Raw genomic sequence first — 16084 nt, forward strand, 5'->3', positions numbered from 1 at the left:
GTTCCCGTTCTTCCTGCTGGCTGGCATGCTCCTGGCGATGGTTTCAGTATGGGTTTTCTGCACCGAGTTCGTCACTGTGGACATCCCTGCAAGCATCAACTACCCTATAAGACTGCGGCTCCTCCATTGTGTCTTTCAGCTGTTGCTGATGTGGGTGAGTTTTTCTTACTCTTCGTGCTGCTCTGGAGGCATAAGAAGGGAGGTGGGAAAACACATCCCAGCAGCTTCGAGTTCAATAAACACAAACATCATGTGGCTGGTGGTGGAGGAGCAATATATTCTTAAACCTTAGTAATCCTCATGGGAATAATAATCCCTATCATTTTGCTGGTGGTGTTAAGCGGGACTCAGCTTTTAGCCTCAGGATTCAGAAGATTCATTTTCTCAGTTCACAGAAAAAGAGAGAAGCCTCTCTCCCCACTGCCCCACTCTTGCTTCAATTAAGCCCCTCACAGACTTGATGCTCTGTGACACGTTAAAGATGGGGTGGCTTGTTCTGAATCTGAGGCCCGTATTCCTACCTACCTGCCAGCTAGCACCGCCAATGGCAAACTAGACACATAGAGACCTGTCAGGACAAGTGAATACACGTGTGTGTAGATGCCAACTGGGGCTTTGAGAGACAGACTTTCCCTGTCAGAGTCAGATCCTGCTTGCCATCCGGTGTGTGCCATTTCATAGCATATGTGTAAACAGTGATGCCTGAGAGCATGTGGCAGGGGCAGGGAAGGATAGAAATTGAATATAGGAAATCTGGTTCTTAATGAGCTGCTGCCAGCACCTGTGCTCTCAGATGCCCCAATGGAGGAAAACTGGGGCCAAATAGATCTCACCTCCAGGCTCAGCTTTCACAGGATGCAAGGTTCCACCTAGGGTACCCCTGGCCTCAACGCTCAGCCTGCACAGTTCAGCTTCCCAAATGCAGTCGTTGAGATTCTTCTAAAGCAAAACAAAGGAATAGTAGCCCGGCTTCATGCCATGGGGTGTGTTCCCTGGTGCAGAGACATTGCTCCTGAAACCCCTTGTTGCAGCTGATTGATCTGTTCCACAAAGGTGTCTTTGCAACTATCACGTGTCCTCGGGCAGACACCACTCTGGGGATGGAGACAGTGAGAAAAGCAGAGTTCAGACAGACAGTGCTTGGGAGCGTGGAGGCTCAAGCGGTGGGTGGGCATGGCAAGGATCAAATTGCTGCACAGATTGTCGGGCTGTGAGAAAAGGGAAGCAGGCCACATGCACGAGGGGGATCCCCAAGCCCCCATGAGACAGGATGCAAGAGAGCTAAGAATTCACATGGGTTCTAAATGGCCCTATCTCCATAACCTCTACTGGACAGTCTTCTTGTTTCGAGGGTCAGAGACCACAGGCTGGCAGTGCAGCTTCCAAGGTCACTGAGAGGTACAAAGGCATGTTAGGAGGGGTTCTGGCCATTTGCACTTTGGTGAAAAACTGCTTATGCTCCTGTCCCTTTGAAGGGTAACAGTGGAGAGGTGGCTGCATCTTGGTGACAGTGCGCCTGTCTGAACCGCATGTGTTATTGTTATTACTGCACAATTTTTTTAAAAGATCTGTTTATTTATTTGTGCAAGCACTGGGTACAGTCAGAAGCGTGGGAGGGTGAGAGAATTCACCAGAGCCAGAGCAGGGAACAGAACAGGCAGACTGACGAAATACACTGCTGAGTGGAGAAGTGGGCGGCAGGAGTGGTCTGCGCACCATGTAGGACCCTCGCCTGGCGGCCAGTGATCGAACCAGCGCTGCAGAAGCTGTGGGCAGCTTCGCAACCCAGCGCTCAACCACTGCACCACCGAGGAGGCCCTATTACAGCACAATTTACTTGATATGTGGAGTCAAATAAAATTGCCTTTGTAATGACACATATTTCATTTTATGTTTTCAAACCATGCATGACGAGGTCACCGGGGTCACTGAAACCCTAAGTGACCTTGGCACAGAAAAGGGGGAGAGGCCATGGAAAAGAGCCAGCTCCAGGGACAGTCCACATTTTTGCTCATTTTTTTTCTGTTATTTTGCAAACAACGGTTCAGTGGGAACTGAGGGAGACAGAGCTTGAGGCACCTGCAGCACCAACAACACTGAAGGTCCTCGGTGCCCCCGCTGCCCCCTCTTCCCCATTCCTTACCGGGAAAATCTGAAAATCACATTATTTAATCCAAAAATATATCAGTAGGTCTCCCTAAAAGACAAGACCCCTCCCTCTGAAAAGCATGACCACAGCGCAGCAATTCCATCTTGGAGATAGCTTCGTTGTCCCAATCCACTTTGGCCGGGGTGGGGTGGGGGCTCTAGGGGGTTCTCCCTGGAGGAGAGGTCTTGTCCGGGCCAAGGAGGAGCAGGGAGATCCTGGGGGTGCTCCAGATAGGGGCACCTGAAGCTGGGTTTGTAGGCCTGGGGAGAAGGCATCTGGGGGAGGCGTAGGAGAGGCCTGGTGGGGTGGACAGCGTGGCCAGGGTGGGGTGGCCTTGATGCAGTGCCGTGGAGACACCGGGCCCAGCAGGGCTGGGGCCGCCCCTCTGTGGCAGAGACAGGTGAGGCCACAGACAGCAGCAAGGACCCACTGAAGCCCCCGCCCCCCACATTGCCTCTTCTCTCACCCCAGGGCACTATTTTAGAGAAGCTGAGGATCTGCTCTATGCCCCAGTTTTTCCGTTTCATGCACGATCTGCCTCCGCTCAAGAATGACCCTGAGGTCGTGGTCACGGACCTCCGCTTCGGGACCATCCCGGTGAAGTTGTACCAGCCCAAGGCGACCTCCTGCTCCAGCAGGCCGGGCATCGTGTTCTACTACGGAGGCGGGGGCATCATGGGGAGCCTGAGTAAGTGCCTGCCCCAGCCAGCCCCCAGGGCACCTGCCTCAGTGGGTGGAGCCCAGCATGAGGTGCCCCTCTAGCTCCTGGGGCTTTGTCAGCACCTGGGACTCAAGCGGGTTCCCCATTGAATGAGCAAAGACATCAAAGATATGGGATGTGAGCTCTTTTTTGGAAGTGATGAGCGACACACGTGTGCATGTATATGGAACACGCTGCTCATGCAGGGAATACATTGTGTGCATGGACTATGTGAGTATTGTGTGTCTGTCAGGATACATAAAATTCACATAGCATAAAACTTACCATTTAAAAGTGTACAGTTGAGGGGCCTCCCCTGGTGGCGCAGGCAGTTGAGCGCGGCGCTGTGAAGCTGTCCGCAGCCTCTGCATTGCTGGTTTGATCCCAGCCAGCTGGCGAGGGTCCCACATGGCATGGCAGACCTCTCCTGTCTCGCCCACTGCTCCCTTCAGCAGTCTGTTTCATCAGTCGGCCTGTTCTGCTCCCCACTCTGTCTCTGGTGAATCCTCTCTCCCTCCCGCGCATCTGGCCTTTACCCTGGTTCTTGTATAAATAAATAAATCTTAAAAAAAAATTAAAAGTGTACAGTTGAGGGACACCCCACATTCACCAGGCTGTGACCACCACCTCTACCTAGCTGGAAAGGACTTTTCTATTAAGGAAACATGTATGGCCCAGACAAACTCTGCCACAGAAAGACAAAGGAGCCAAAATTTTTAAGAAAATTAATGTGAGAAAAGCTGGAAATGGGGACAACTTTGTTATCGTCACTTCTCCCCTGTGGATTGGGAGGACACCCCCTTTAGAAACCAGCACTGACTTCCACAGGGCCATGAGCGTGTCCACCGCAGCAGCCTCTGAGACGAAGGGGTTAAGTGAGTCGTGGGGCCGGTTTGGCTGCCGAAGGGATGACGTCATGCCAATACTGGTTAATATTTCTCATGTTCATATGCACGCGGCAGGCCCCAGGGCTGCCCTTAAGGTCATTGAAAGCCCATCAGTCCTGTTATTCTCATTACCCACTTTGCTAATGAGGAAATCCCTCCCCAGAGAGTGAAGGGACTGGCCTGGCAGGACTTCAGCTCTGTTGAGAGAAGGCAGAGCTGGGTTTTGAACTCGATTGTGAGCCCAGAGTCCCTCCCTGAACCTCTGATCCCCACAGCCCAGCGCTCCTCAGCTATTGTGCAGGAGTGGTGGGCCCTGGGGTGCATCTTTAAGAAATTGGACAGAGCCCCAGGGGAAAACAGCAGGAGTAGGAGGAGGGTGGGGGCAGAGAGGGGACCAACTGCCAAATTGCTGGGGGGAGCTGCTGTGGCTGAGAGGGGCTGCCCTCAGCCTCCCCAGTGAATGTGAAAAACCTTCCACTTTCTAGGGACCCACCATGGCATCTGCCGTCAGCTGTGCAAGGAGAGCGACTCTGTGGTTCTGTTGGTCGGGTGAGTGCGGGGACACAGGCTGAGACCTGACGTGGGCGGGAGGTAGGTGTGGGTGGCAGGTGGGATGTTGGAGGGTTACTGGAGGAGAGGAGGCTGTGAAGAGCCAGTAGGAAGACAGCAAGGGAGGCAGGAGGGGGGGGGGAGGGCGTGTTGGGGGGGTGATCTTCCCTGGCTGGTGAGTGTAAACGAAGGTTTTTTGTGCGTAGTAGGGTGGTGATTCCTTGGCAAGCCGCTTTGGGAAGCACAGCAGAGACAGTGTTTCAAACCAGAGCACTTTGGGGTGACAGACCTGCACGTTCTGGATTCTTGACACTCCCTCCACGGCTCACTGCGGTGGGTTGTACATCAACAGGGCAGCTGAAAGCCGGCCACGTCCTGTCTTCCTTTCTCAGTCCTGTACCTGCTGAAGAAGCCAGAAGAATTCAAAAGCTGCTCTGTCCTCACTGCCCTGGGGTGTCTCCCAACAACCTGGAGCCTCAAACACAGGGTGGAGATGGGGCAGAGAGAGACGGGACAGACCTGCCCTGGGGCCGGACCCCTCATCATATGGAGGGGGGACAAGGAGGGCCCGTCCGCCCATTGGTGTTTCCTGCACTTCTGCTTAAGGGCACCAGCTGAGGGAACTCTTTCCAGCATCTTGCAGGGCGCACTGGCCAGCTTCCTCCTGGCACTGCTGGCTGAATAGAGGAAGGAACACAGATGCTGAATGAGGGAGAAAGACCTGGAAAAAGGCTTCACCTTATCATTTGTGGCTCCAAAACTGCTTCTGCAGGGAACAGTGATCTTGACCCCATTGGTGCCCCCCCCACACACTACGGCCTGGCTGTGCCGAGCCACTGGCTCCTCAGTAGAACATACCAGCGAGTCTGTGACAGTCATTGTTTGAATCCAAGGCAGACAGGGTGTGGGGCTTGAGAGCACTGCTGTCCTGCCTGGACCCAGGGGAGCCCAGAATCGGGACCGTGGGGATGGGTAGAGCTTGTGTCTGGCGGAAAGATTGTGGGTCCCATGGAGAATTTCCTTGTGCATATTGTGTGTGTGGCCAGCATTGAGAGTGGTGAGATGTCTCCCCAAATCCATATTTATGGATTCTCTTGGATTTGGTAAGGTCTGGCCATGCCAGGCTGGCATATCTGCTGTCGGCAACCTGCTCTCAGGTCATGCTCAGCACAGTTGTGGGTGCCCTGGTCCACCGTGGCTGGCCTGGGGTAGGCAGGCATGTCATCTGCTGGCCCCAGTGGCACTGACGTCTTCAGGAGTCTCCTAAGGAGCTTGTGAGTGTGGCAGGACGGGTTAGAATCACACCTGGCAAGCTCGAGTTGCTCATGGAAGATTCAGGAAAACGGGGGAATCAGGAGACAAGGTCAGGGATTTGGGCAGAGAGGCCAGGCTGGGGATGGGCAGGTTGTTGGCCCTCAGTACCGCCAGGGCTCCGAGTTCCGTGGCAACAGCAGCTCCCAGGTACTGAGCCCGCGCCCCTCGTCTGGGGTGTGCCTGCCGCCTCATTCAGCCTCACACCTTACCTTCAGCTGGTGAGGCTTCAAAAGGGGAAGTTGAGGGTGTGGGGTTGGGGAGGGGGATCTGGGTGAAGGGTGCTAAACACAGGTGTTGGAGCTCTGCTGGGGCGACGAGTTCAACTGTCTTCCTTGATGTTTCTTAGGTACCGCATGATCCCCCAGTGCAGGTTTCCAGTTTTGGGAAGAGATTCCATCTGCGCCACCATCCACTTCCTGAGGTCCCTGAAGCTATACGGGGTGGATCCAGCCCGCGTCGTGGTCTATGGTGACAGCTTTGGAGGGGGGATGGCATCTATAGTCTGTCAAAACCTCCTGTGCTATCCAGACCTCCCCAAGATCCGTGCCCAGGTCCTTGTCTACCCCGCCCTCCAAGGTATTGACTTCCAGAGCCCGTCCTATCAGCAGAACAAGAACGTCCCGTTGCTCAGTCTGGACTTCGGCTTCTACTGTTGGTGCAACTACCTGAGCATCAACCCTGCGTGGAAAAGCGTCGTCCTGCAAAATGCCCACATGCCCCCGGAGGTCTGGGCAAAGTATCAGAAGTGGCTGGGGGCAGAGAACATCCCCGAGAGGTTTAAGACCAGAGGCTACCAGCCCCAGACCCCCGGGCCCCTGAACGAGGACGCCTACCAGGAGTGCCTCCTGGCCCTGGATGTCTCGACCTCGCCCCTGCTTGCGGAGGACGACGTGGTGTCGCGGCTCCCAGAAGCCTGCATCGTCAGCTGCGAGCACGACGTTCTCCGGGACCACGCGCTGCTCTACAAGAAGAGGCTGGAGGACCAGGGTGTCCGGGTGACCTGGCACCACGTGGAGGACGGCTTCCATGGGGTGCTCGCCTGCCTCGACATGACATTCTTCTCCTTCCCCTGCTCCAGGAAGATCCTGGACGCGACGGTCCACTTCATAAATGGCTTGTGACCTGCTCTCCGGCCCGCTCACATGACCAGACCAGAACCAGAACAGGTTCTCCACGGGTGAGGACGTCCTCTCTGGTGTGGACATTCATGTTGTTGAGCGGGCTCAGGAGGGAGTCAAGGTCACCATCTCCTCTTGCTCCAGAGTTAGAACCACAGCTGCATGTTTCTGACATCTGAAGGAAGAACAACAGGATAGACAGTCATGGGGTGGGGGTGTTAAGGGTGTGGTGGGACTTTCTGCCTTTTTCATGTTGGACAAATCTGAGTGATAATCTTCAGTGGCCACAAGAGTGGATGAGCTGGACGAGCTCCAGGGACCCCGGAGTGCATTCTGGCTGCTCAGGCTGCTCCAGGCCGTGGACAGCAATCCTGGGCCTGGACCTGTGAATAGCCAACCTCAGGGGCCTTCTCCAATCTGGCTCAGAGGCTGGGCACTGCTGTCCAGATTGCAGGTGGGTGTGGGGAAACTGGTGTTGCTCTCCTCCTGTTGGCACCTCCCCTGATGTTCCCCAGCCTCAGAGCTGAGTCATGACTGGCTGGGCTGGAGCCTTAGGACAGGAGGGACAGGACCTCCATGGTGACACTTGGTGACAGATGATGACAGCATGGAGCCCCCCGGGGGCTGACTCCAGAGCTCTGGCCTCAGCTGCCTTCCACAGGCAACATATGGAGAGTCAGCGGACAGGATGAGGAGGGAAACTGAGTCCAAGGCAGTGACCCACAAGGCTGAGTCTCACCTAACCCAACTGTGTTCAGGTTCACGGTGGGAAATGAAGGGATGGATATGGAGAACAGTTTCTGTGTCGAGACACCAAACCAACTCAAATTGACCCCAATCAGAGAGAGAATGTGTGTTTGGGGACCAACCATGAGGCTCTTCCAGTCTTGGGGGTGCCCCTAGCCCCCATGAGGCATCATCTTCTACCACTGAGGGAACCTCTGGTAGGTGCTCCCTTCCCCGGCTTTGTAAAAGAAGAGACTCTTTCGCTGGACAATAGTCAGTTAACAAAAATATCGATCAGGCGGCTGAGCCAAAGAATGAACGAGCGGCATCTTCCCCTAGAATGTGCTCTCGACTCTCCACTGAATTCATTTCTCTAGTGTCTTAGTGGAATTAGGCCTTGAATTCCTTATCTACAGTTCGAGGACCCAGGCAGCTGGGAGATCTGAGAGTTTTACACAACTTGTTGGAGGAATGACTTGAGCTCCTTGGGTGTAAACTGGGATAAGGATACTTATTGCCCTTATTTACTGTAGGTCTGCCAGAACCGGGAGAATAAATGGGTACTGTTTCCAGCCTGGAGTTTCTAGTGACTGGTTTCAGCAGTAAGCCTGAGAGTGCACCATTGAGAAGCAGAGTAGGAGGCGAGGTGGTGGAGCTAAAAACAGTCCTGTGACATTGTCTCCTCATCTTTACCTCCCTACTCTGGCCCCGGGGTGTTGACTTATATGGATCCCTTTACCCTCTGCTTCCCTGAGGGTGTGGGTGGTGGTGAACATCCGGGGTGAAAGTTTAGGGAGGAAACAGAGTGACCATCAGTGGGATGGCCGTGAGCAAGCTGTGTGCCTCCGCTGCTGGCTTGGCTCCTCTTGGGAGCCCAGTTCACACAGCCTGGGGTCCACTCTTCCCCATGGCCCTGGCATGGGACAGAGGCCCCTGTCACCAGCTACTAGCCCCCAGCAACTTGACACTGCGCCTGGCTGAGCTCTCTGCAAATTATCCAAATTTGAGTTGTCTTAGTGCATTTGAGTTGCTGTTAGAAAAATACCATGGAAAAGGTGGCTTATAGTGGAAATGAATTTCTTCCCTTCTTGGAGACTGGGAAGTCCAAGATCAAAGTGCTGGCAGATTCTGTGTCTGGTGAGGGCCAGTGTCCTGGTCCCTGGTGGCCATCTTTTTGCTATGTCCATACATGGTGCGCTGGGGAGTCACTGGGCACTATCCACATGGAGTTGGACACTACCCCAGTGCCCTAAACACGTGCCAAAGAAACTATCTCCAAGCACCATCATGTTGGGGATCAGGTTTTAATAGGAATATGGGGGTTCACAATCACTTAGCCCAGAGCATTATCATGGTATCTACTTCCTGTCGGGAAACTGAGGGACACACTTCTTTCTGATGAAGCTGATGATCAGAGAATGTGGCTCAGGGGTGGGAACAGGTGTGCCGCCTGATCATAAGCACCCCATCCCAGACAGCACTAACATTCACACGCCTCTCTCTGGGGGTACCTGACCACCCCGGCCAGAAAGCCCCTTACCCGCAGGCAGGCAGAGTCCACAGCGGGCTGAGCTTGCCCAGTTACTTCTCCCAAGATCTCCATTTGGAAAAGCTGCTTCTCTTCCCAAGGGAGGAATGGGTGTGGAAGTAGAGAGAGAGGAGTGTTCCACATCTAGGGGAGAGGGGCACCCCAATTCCAAGGGGTAGGAGCACCCTACTTACTGCCTGGCTTTTACTTTTGTGCAGTAGAATTCAAAGCAAAAAGCATCATGACATAAGGTAATGTGGTAAAGATAAGATGCTGCTACAGATTGAATAAGATTCCCTTCCCGGTTCACGAGTTGATCCCATCCCCAATATCTCAGAGTGTCACCTTATTTGGAAATAGTGTTGTGCATGTCATTAGTTAAAATGCAGTCATTAGTGTGAACCCTAATCCCACGTGACTAGTGTCCCCGTGAATAGGGAAATTTGGACACGGACACACATGGAGGACCATGTGAGGACACATGTCTGCTTCAGTCAAATGCCCCAATACCAGAGAGGGGGAGGGAATGGATTCTCCCTCACAGCCCTGGAGGAACCAGCCTTGTCCTCACCACAATACTGGACATCCAGCTTCCAGAACCCGGAGACAATACATAGTGCTTAGGAGGTCACCCAACTGTTGCCATTGTGTTAAGGCTGCCCCAGCAAACTGGTGAAGACAACTTTCACAAGTGTGAAACTCTGCCACTGAGCATTGCAACAAAATCTGCAAGAGGAAGATGCTAGAAATTTCTTAACACAAAGGAACCTTGGGCAGCCCAGAGGAACATAGAGTGGGGATACCTGGCATGGAGCGATGGGCCCGGCCCGGGCAGGGGTGGCTGGGTGGCCAGGCTCCAGGGACTGAATTCGAGTTCACACTAGCATGATTTCCTGTGTCAGATGCTGGCACGCAGCACCATCCTCGCCCTCCTGAGCTCTTGCCTGTGTCTAGGGCCCAGGCGCTGGAAACTGGCATTTCCCAGACTCTTGCTGGCAATGTTCCTGTTACGACTCTCCTGAGGAAAACCTTCCTGTAAGATCTGGAAGGCAGGTCTTCAAGGTGGGAAGGTTGACAGCAGCTCCTGTTGATGGAAATCAAGCCCCTCCCCTGACCTTTGCTTCCTTGACCCAGCCAAGTAGCTCAAGTCTCCATTTCCCTATATTCAATCTCCTCCTACTTAGGGGAAATAGATTGTATAGCTGGAAAGTTCTCAGGAATCAGTCAACAGTCACATTTTACCTTCGGCGGCTGAAAGAGCTGCATTTCCGAGGTTCTCTGGCATGTCAGGGAAGCCGCGGGGATGTGTTCTGGCTCTGAAATTCTCTGGCAGGCACGACGTTCTCTTACTCAGCTTCCCTATCCTGGTGAATACAGAGAGTGCAGAGGGGGGTCAGTGAGAGCCTGGGGGAAGGTGAGGTGAGGTGGAGGAACATGGACCCCACAATCTCTGGTGTTGGGGCCTTCACCATATGCCCCCCTATCCATGAGTTGAGGGAGAAATAGCCTCTATGGACACTTGTTACAGCATTGGCACTACTAACCGTAGTTGATGAGTCCAGGAAATTGGAAATGGTCTTGTATTTGTCCTTATGAGTCTCTGATTCCCCTTCTGCTTAAGAAAAAAAGAAGATTTCATGGAGAATGAGGCAGAAAATACTGACCTGCACTGCTGTGTTTATTCCACAACCCACATCTGTATGTTTTGGTCATGCAAAAGGTATAATGCTTAGAAACGTCAATGGTGATTGATGTTCCAATCCCTCTCATAGTTACTGATGTATTTTTCACTATTTGGGCTCGAATTAGGATATTTACATTTTGAAAGAGACATCTTCCACTTTCAAAATCATTGTGTTAAGTCGCAGGCACTGTGTCATAAAAGGATCTCTCAAGCCTGACAGTAGATTTTACTGCATCATGATAAACATGTGTGCAGAAAACAACATAAACCAAAAGGCCAACAACTAGAAAAAGTATCTTTACAAATATTTTTAAGTCAATGCAAAAAGATAAGCAGAAATAGAAAAGTAGGTAAAAGATATGAACCCACAAAATAAAATCACGAGTCCACAGAAAACTCAAATTACCAAAAAATATAAAACAGCACTCCAGGTAATTGGATTCAAATAAATACAAAGTGAAATAGCACTGATATGCAATTTTAAAAAGTCAAAAAATCTGGCTCATGTGAAATATAATGATAAGATTCACTGATGGTGATAACACTGACCCATCATTTTGGGGTCTATTTTGGGGAAGAGTGTACATTGAACAATTTGGCTGAAGAGTAACTTGTTAGGATGTATCAAAAGTCTGAAAATACTTTTATCTTTGATGCATCAGTTCTCCATTTAGACATTTATTCCTGGGAAGAATTGAAGTTATGAAAGATTTAGGAAAAATCAGAGATGCATTGTCTAATCGTAGTTCACAGTCCAGAAAAATAACAGAATTGTGAAAATCCTAAAATCAATGAAAATTTTGTGACTGAAATATATTTATTGACAGGGCAGGTTACAAAGGACTTCTTTCATATGTCCCTTTTAAACAGGCATACACAGAGAAACACACATGCACCTATACACCCTGGATTGCTGCAAGTAAGTCCTCCCATAAAAACAAGTTAATAGGAAGGAAAAGCGGAAGGTTCCTGTGAAAACCAGGACATAGAAGATAAACAGGCGACTCTGGCAAACTGCTCCAAGAGGAAAGTTGCCATAAAAGAGGACAAAAAGAGAGGAAAGCTCAGAACCCTGCTACCCTCCCCCACTCACAAAGTTGATACACTCCGACCAACAGAAAGAAAACAACAACAATGAGAAAAAACTACAGATCAAGTGGGTCTGTGAGTGGAAAGGAACTATTGCAGGTGCTGCACCCCGTGAACAGCAACTGTGGAGAACCGTGCAGGAATCTCCATGGAGGTAAGCAAATGGCTCTGGGTGCCATTAGAGGAAGATAAGGACTCTGTGGAGACCTACAAATAGCCCAAGGCCAGCTGGCAAGCTTGTGTGGAAAAGCACGTGTGTGCTCAAACAGCATATGCGGATCATAGCTGCCCAGATTCCCGTGCCCGCGACCTATATTCATGGGGAGACACGTGGGAACCGTCACTGAGGTGAATGACCCCCACTGAGTAATCAAAAGCCAGGCACTTGGGCATGGGAGCAGGGTGCAAACGGCTCCATTTCTGTGGACACTGAACTGGGATACCGCCCGCATCCCGGATCTGAGCGCTTTGGAATTGAGACCCGGGGCACGGAATTCGGGGCATGGGATCCCCATGACGTGCGGCACTGGAAAGAGACAGCACCCCACACTGTTGAGCCATTTCACACCACCCCCACTCAGTTTCCCAGAGACCCACTGGGAAAAAGCACAGCTCTGGAAGGATACTAGGAAAGATCTCTGGTGCTACCTAGCAATCAGAACAAAATCACCAACTTCCTAATAGTTGGAAGCCAGGGTTTCCAAAACTATCCTCAGGCTCTGAGAGAGGGTGGGCCACACAAACTGGGGTAAGAAGGGAAGGAAGGAGTGGAGCAAGACCCCATTCTGGAACTGAGAGCTAGGCACCGGATTCGGGGTGTGGGATGAGCCATAACAGTGGGCTCTGCACAGGGTGACAGCCATCATTTTGGATCTGAGACCCTGAGATTGAGAACTAGAGCACAAAATTCAGGGCATGGGATCCACACAGCCACAGGCATAGCACTGGGTGAACAAGGGGCAGACACAGCACCCAGCGTGAGAAATAGGCCCTGTGTCGAGGTGCTACCGCCCCCCTCCCAGTTTCTGAGAGAACTACAGGGGAAAAGCACAGGTCAGCAAGTACGGGTCTCTACCACCACCTAGTGACCAGAGCAAAATCTCCAATGAACTGATTCTCTGCTGGAACTGGGTAAATATGGAGGGAGGGAACTGTAAGAGACAGTGCCCAGCAACACAGCCACAGCATCAACACCCTAGTGGAGTTTTGGCCTACAAATTCTGCTCTCAGTCTGGAAAACAGTTTTTGATACCCCTGAAGGCTCAATCCAAGGAGATGCCTGGCAACATCAGTGGCACAAATAGAATACTGGTGAAATTCGTACGGAACCACAAATAACCATGAATAATCAAAGCCCTACTGATGAAAACAAAGGAGAAAAGTGGTATCACACTTCCAAACTTCAAGCTATACCACAAAGCCATAATAATTAAAACAGTTTGGTATGGAACAAAAACAGACATACAGACCAATGGAACCAAATAGAGACCCCAGAAATAAAACCGCACTTACATGGACAACTGATCTTTGACAAAGAAGCAAAGAATATGCAATGGTACAAGGACAGTTTGTTCAATAAATGGTGCTGGGAAAATTGGACTATCACTTGCAAAAAAATGAAACTAGACCACTACCTTTCACCGTGCACAAAAATCAACTCAAAATGGATAAAATAACTGGACATAAGACCTGAAACCATAAAATATGTAGAAGAAAATATATGTAAAACATTACAAGGCATACATTGAAATAACATCTTTAAAGACTCATCACTCAAAGCAAAGAAAGTCAAGGAAAAGATAAACATGTGGGATTACATTTAATTGAAAAGCTTCTGCACAGCAAAAGAGACATTGACCAAAACAGAGAGACACCCCACTACTTGGGAAACAATCTTTCCACCCCAGTCAACTGATAAGGGACTGATCACAAATATATACAAAGAACTCACAAGGCTCAACAAAAAATAAACAATCAAATCAAGAAATGGGCAGAACTTAAAAGACATTTCTCCAAAGAGGAAATGTCTGGAGGTTCCTCAGTCTACTAAAAATGGAGCTACTATCTGACCCAGCAATTCCACTTCTAGGGATCTACCCAAAACACACAAAAGCATTGATTCAAAAGAATACCTGTACTCCTATGTTTATTGCAGCACTATTTACAACAGGTAAAACCTGGAAATAACCAAATGCCCCAAAATAGATGACTGGATCAAGAAGATGTGGCATATATACAAATGGAATATCATTCAGCAATCAAAAAAGATAAAGTCATGCCATTCACAGCAATGTGGATGGAACCAGAAGGAATTATGCTCAGTGAAATAAGCCAGAAGGAAAAAGAAAAATATCAGATGGTTTTACTTATAGCAGGAATATAGGGGAACCCAATAAGACATCACTATAAAAAAAATGGTAACAGGGCCTCGCCAGTGGCACTGGTTGAGTGCTGGGCTGCGAAGCTGTCTGCAGATTCTGCAGTGCTGGTTCGACCCCAGGCCAGCTGGTGAGGCTCCCACATGACCTCTCCTGCTGCTCCCGCTGCTCCCCTCAGCACTGTACTTTGGTGCTTCTGCCTGCTCTGCTCCCCGCTCTGGCTCTGGTGGATTCTCTCACCCTCCCTCACTTCTGACTATACCGAGTGCTTGAATAAAATAAATAAATAAATCTTTAAAAAAATAATAACAGGACAAAACACGACAAAGTAAAAACAGACAATTATAAATCAGAGACATACTATGGGGGAGGAGGAGGGAGAGGGATCAGAGGGAGGGAGGGAGGCGCACAGGGGACTGAGGTGATGGTGCACGGGGGCATTGGTGAATGAAACTCTATGGGGACTACACCTGAGGGGGTGGGGGAAAGCAAATATTGTTTAAAAATGAACAATGATGTAAAAAATAAAAAAATTAATGTAAAAAACAAACAAAAAACCCAAAAGTGAATATAGAATGAGAAAAGAAATTCTAGCAAACTATTTTGAGAACAGAATTTTGAAAGCAGAATCCACCATAAACATCACAAAAATCCAGAAAGTAGTACTTAAATGCTCCATCATATAGCAGAGAGATCTGGAAGTTGAGATTTCATTAGCATGCCAAAAAAATCAGGGTACTGATATGCCAAAATGAGCACTTTTTACTTGGGTTATTAAAAATGTTTAAAAAATGGACCAGCTACACAGCCAGTAGATTCCTCTTTCCCATCATCATAAAATGAATCTTAGCCACAACAAAGATTTGTCACCCTACGGCCTGCTATGCCTTCAGCTGGGTTTTTTTTTTTGGAGGATTTGTTCCTGTTTAATCCACTTCCATGGTGGGGTTGCATGGTTAAGAGACATGCAAGGGGCTACACTTTGTGGAGTGTTTTCTTGGTTCATAGAAATTTTCTCATTGCTCAAAGTAAAGGGATCCGGAAGAGCCTTGCATACCCCACCTCTGTCACTTCTGCTTGTGAGTTTCACTACCTTGAGGAAGTGACTTCACCTCGTGGAGAGTGACTTTGTTTATACGTACAATGGGGACAAGAACAGGACCCACCTGAAGGGCTGATGGGAGAACTAAAGTGAACAAAAGCAGAGGGATGTCAGCTTCATTATAGGAGTGAAGAAGCAGAGAGCAGGGGAGGGTGCAGGGGCCATGATAGGAGGCTAGTGTGGGGGCACGGCTGGAGAGGCGCCCAGAAGACTGCCTGCACCTTCTTTGCTCCTCCAGGTTACAGGGGATGCCGGCCCAGGGACTGGCATCAGCTGCTTCCTGGAGGGAGTCCTATGTGGCAGAGTCAGAGTTTAAAACGACAAAGAAATAAACAGAGTTTCATGAACTAAATTCAGTTTCAACTTTGGTGTTGCTCAAGCCCTTCAAGCCCTGCTTCTGTGGTTACAGCCCTGACTCGGGAGCCACCAGCTGCAGGACATCTGGCAACAGCTTAGCACAGAGGATGTGCAACACCTGATGGGACCTCCCTCCTGGGCATGGCTCCGGGATCTTGGGCGTGCCCTCGAGAGACTTAGGTGTCCTGAATCCTTCCCTTCTGGAAGGGAGCACAGGGGGCTTGCATGGACACTCAATGGCCAGGCCTGGAGTGGTCCCTGCTCGGTCACTCACACCTCTAGCAAAAACAAATCCCTGGGTCCCCCAGAAGCAGCAGGAGCTGGAATGTGTTTTCGTGTGCCCAGGAGGCATAAGCTGGGCTTGGAGACCACGCTGAAGTCAGCCTGGCTCACTGTCACCTACTACTCTTTCTACAGGCCAGGCTCATGCTGGACACTGTGCAGACATTGGCGCCATGATGCGGAGAAGGCTGAGGGTTCGCCAGTCTAAGAAACTTGCTTGG

The 16084-nt window shown here is 50.4% G+C and overlaps 1 protein-coding gene across 1 annotated transcript; it reads left to right on the forward strand.

Moving 5' to 3' along the window:
• On the forward strand, window positions 1–6720 carry LOC311177351 (arylacetamide deacetylase-like 3; the record flags this gene model as incomplete). Its single annotated transcript, XM_084243302.1, has 4 exons — window positions 1–154; window positions 2621–2837; window positions 4222–4285; window positions 5946–6720. The coding sequence occupies exons 1-4, from the start codon at window positions 26–28 to the stop codon at window positions 6718–6720; spliced, it is 1185 nt and encodes a 394-aa protein (XP_084099428.1). The 5' UTR covers window positions 1–25.
• Window positions 6721–16084: the final 9364 nt, after the last annotated feature.

Source organism: Talpa europaea (genome assembly GCF_964194135.1).
Source record: "Talpa europaea genome assembly, chromosome: 9".
In the NCBI taxonomy this organism is placed as follows: Eukaryota; Metazoa; Chordata; class Mammalia; order Eulipotyphla; family Talpidae; genus Talpa; species Talpa europaea.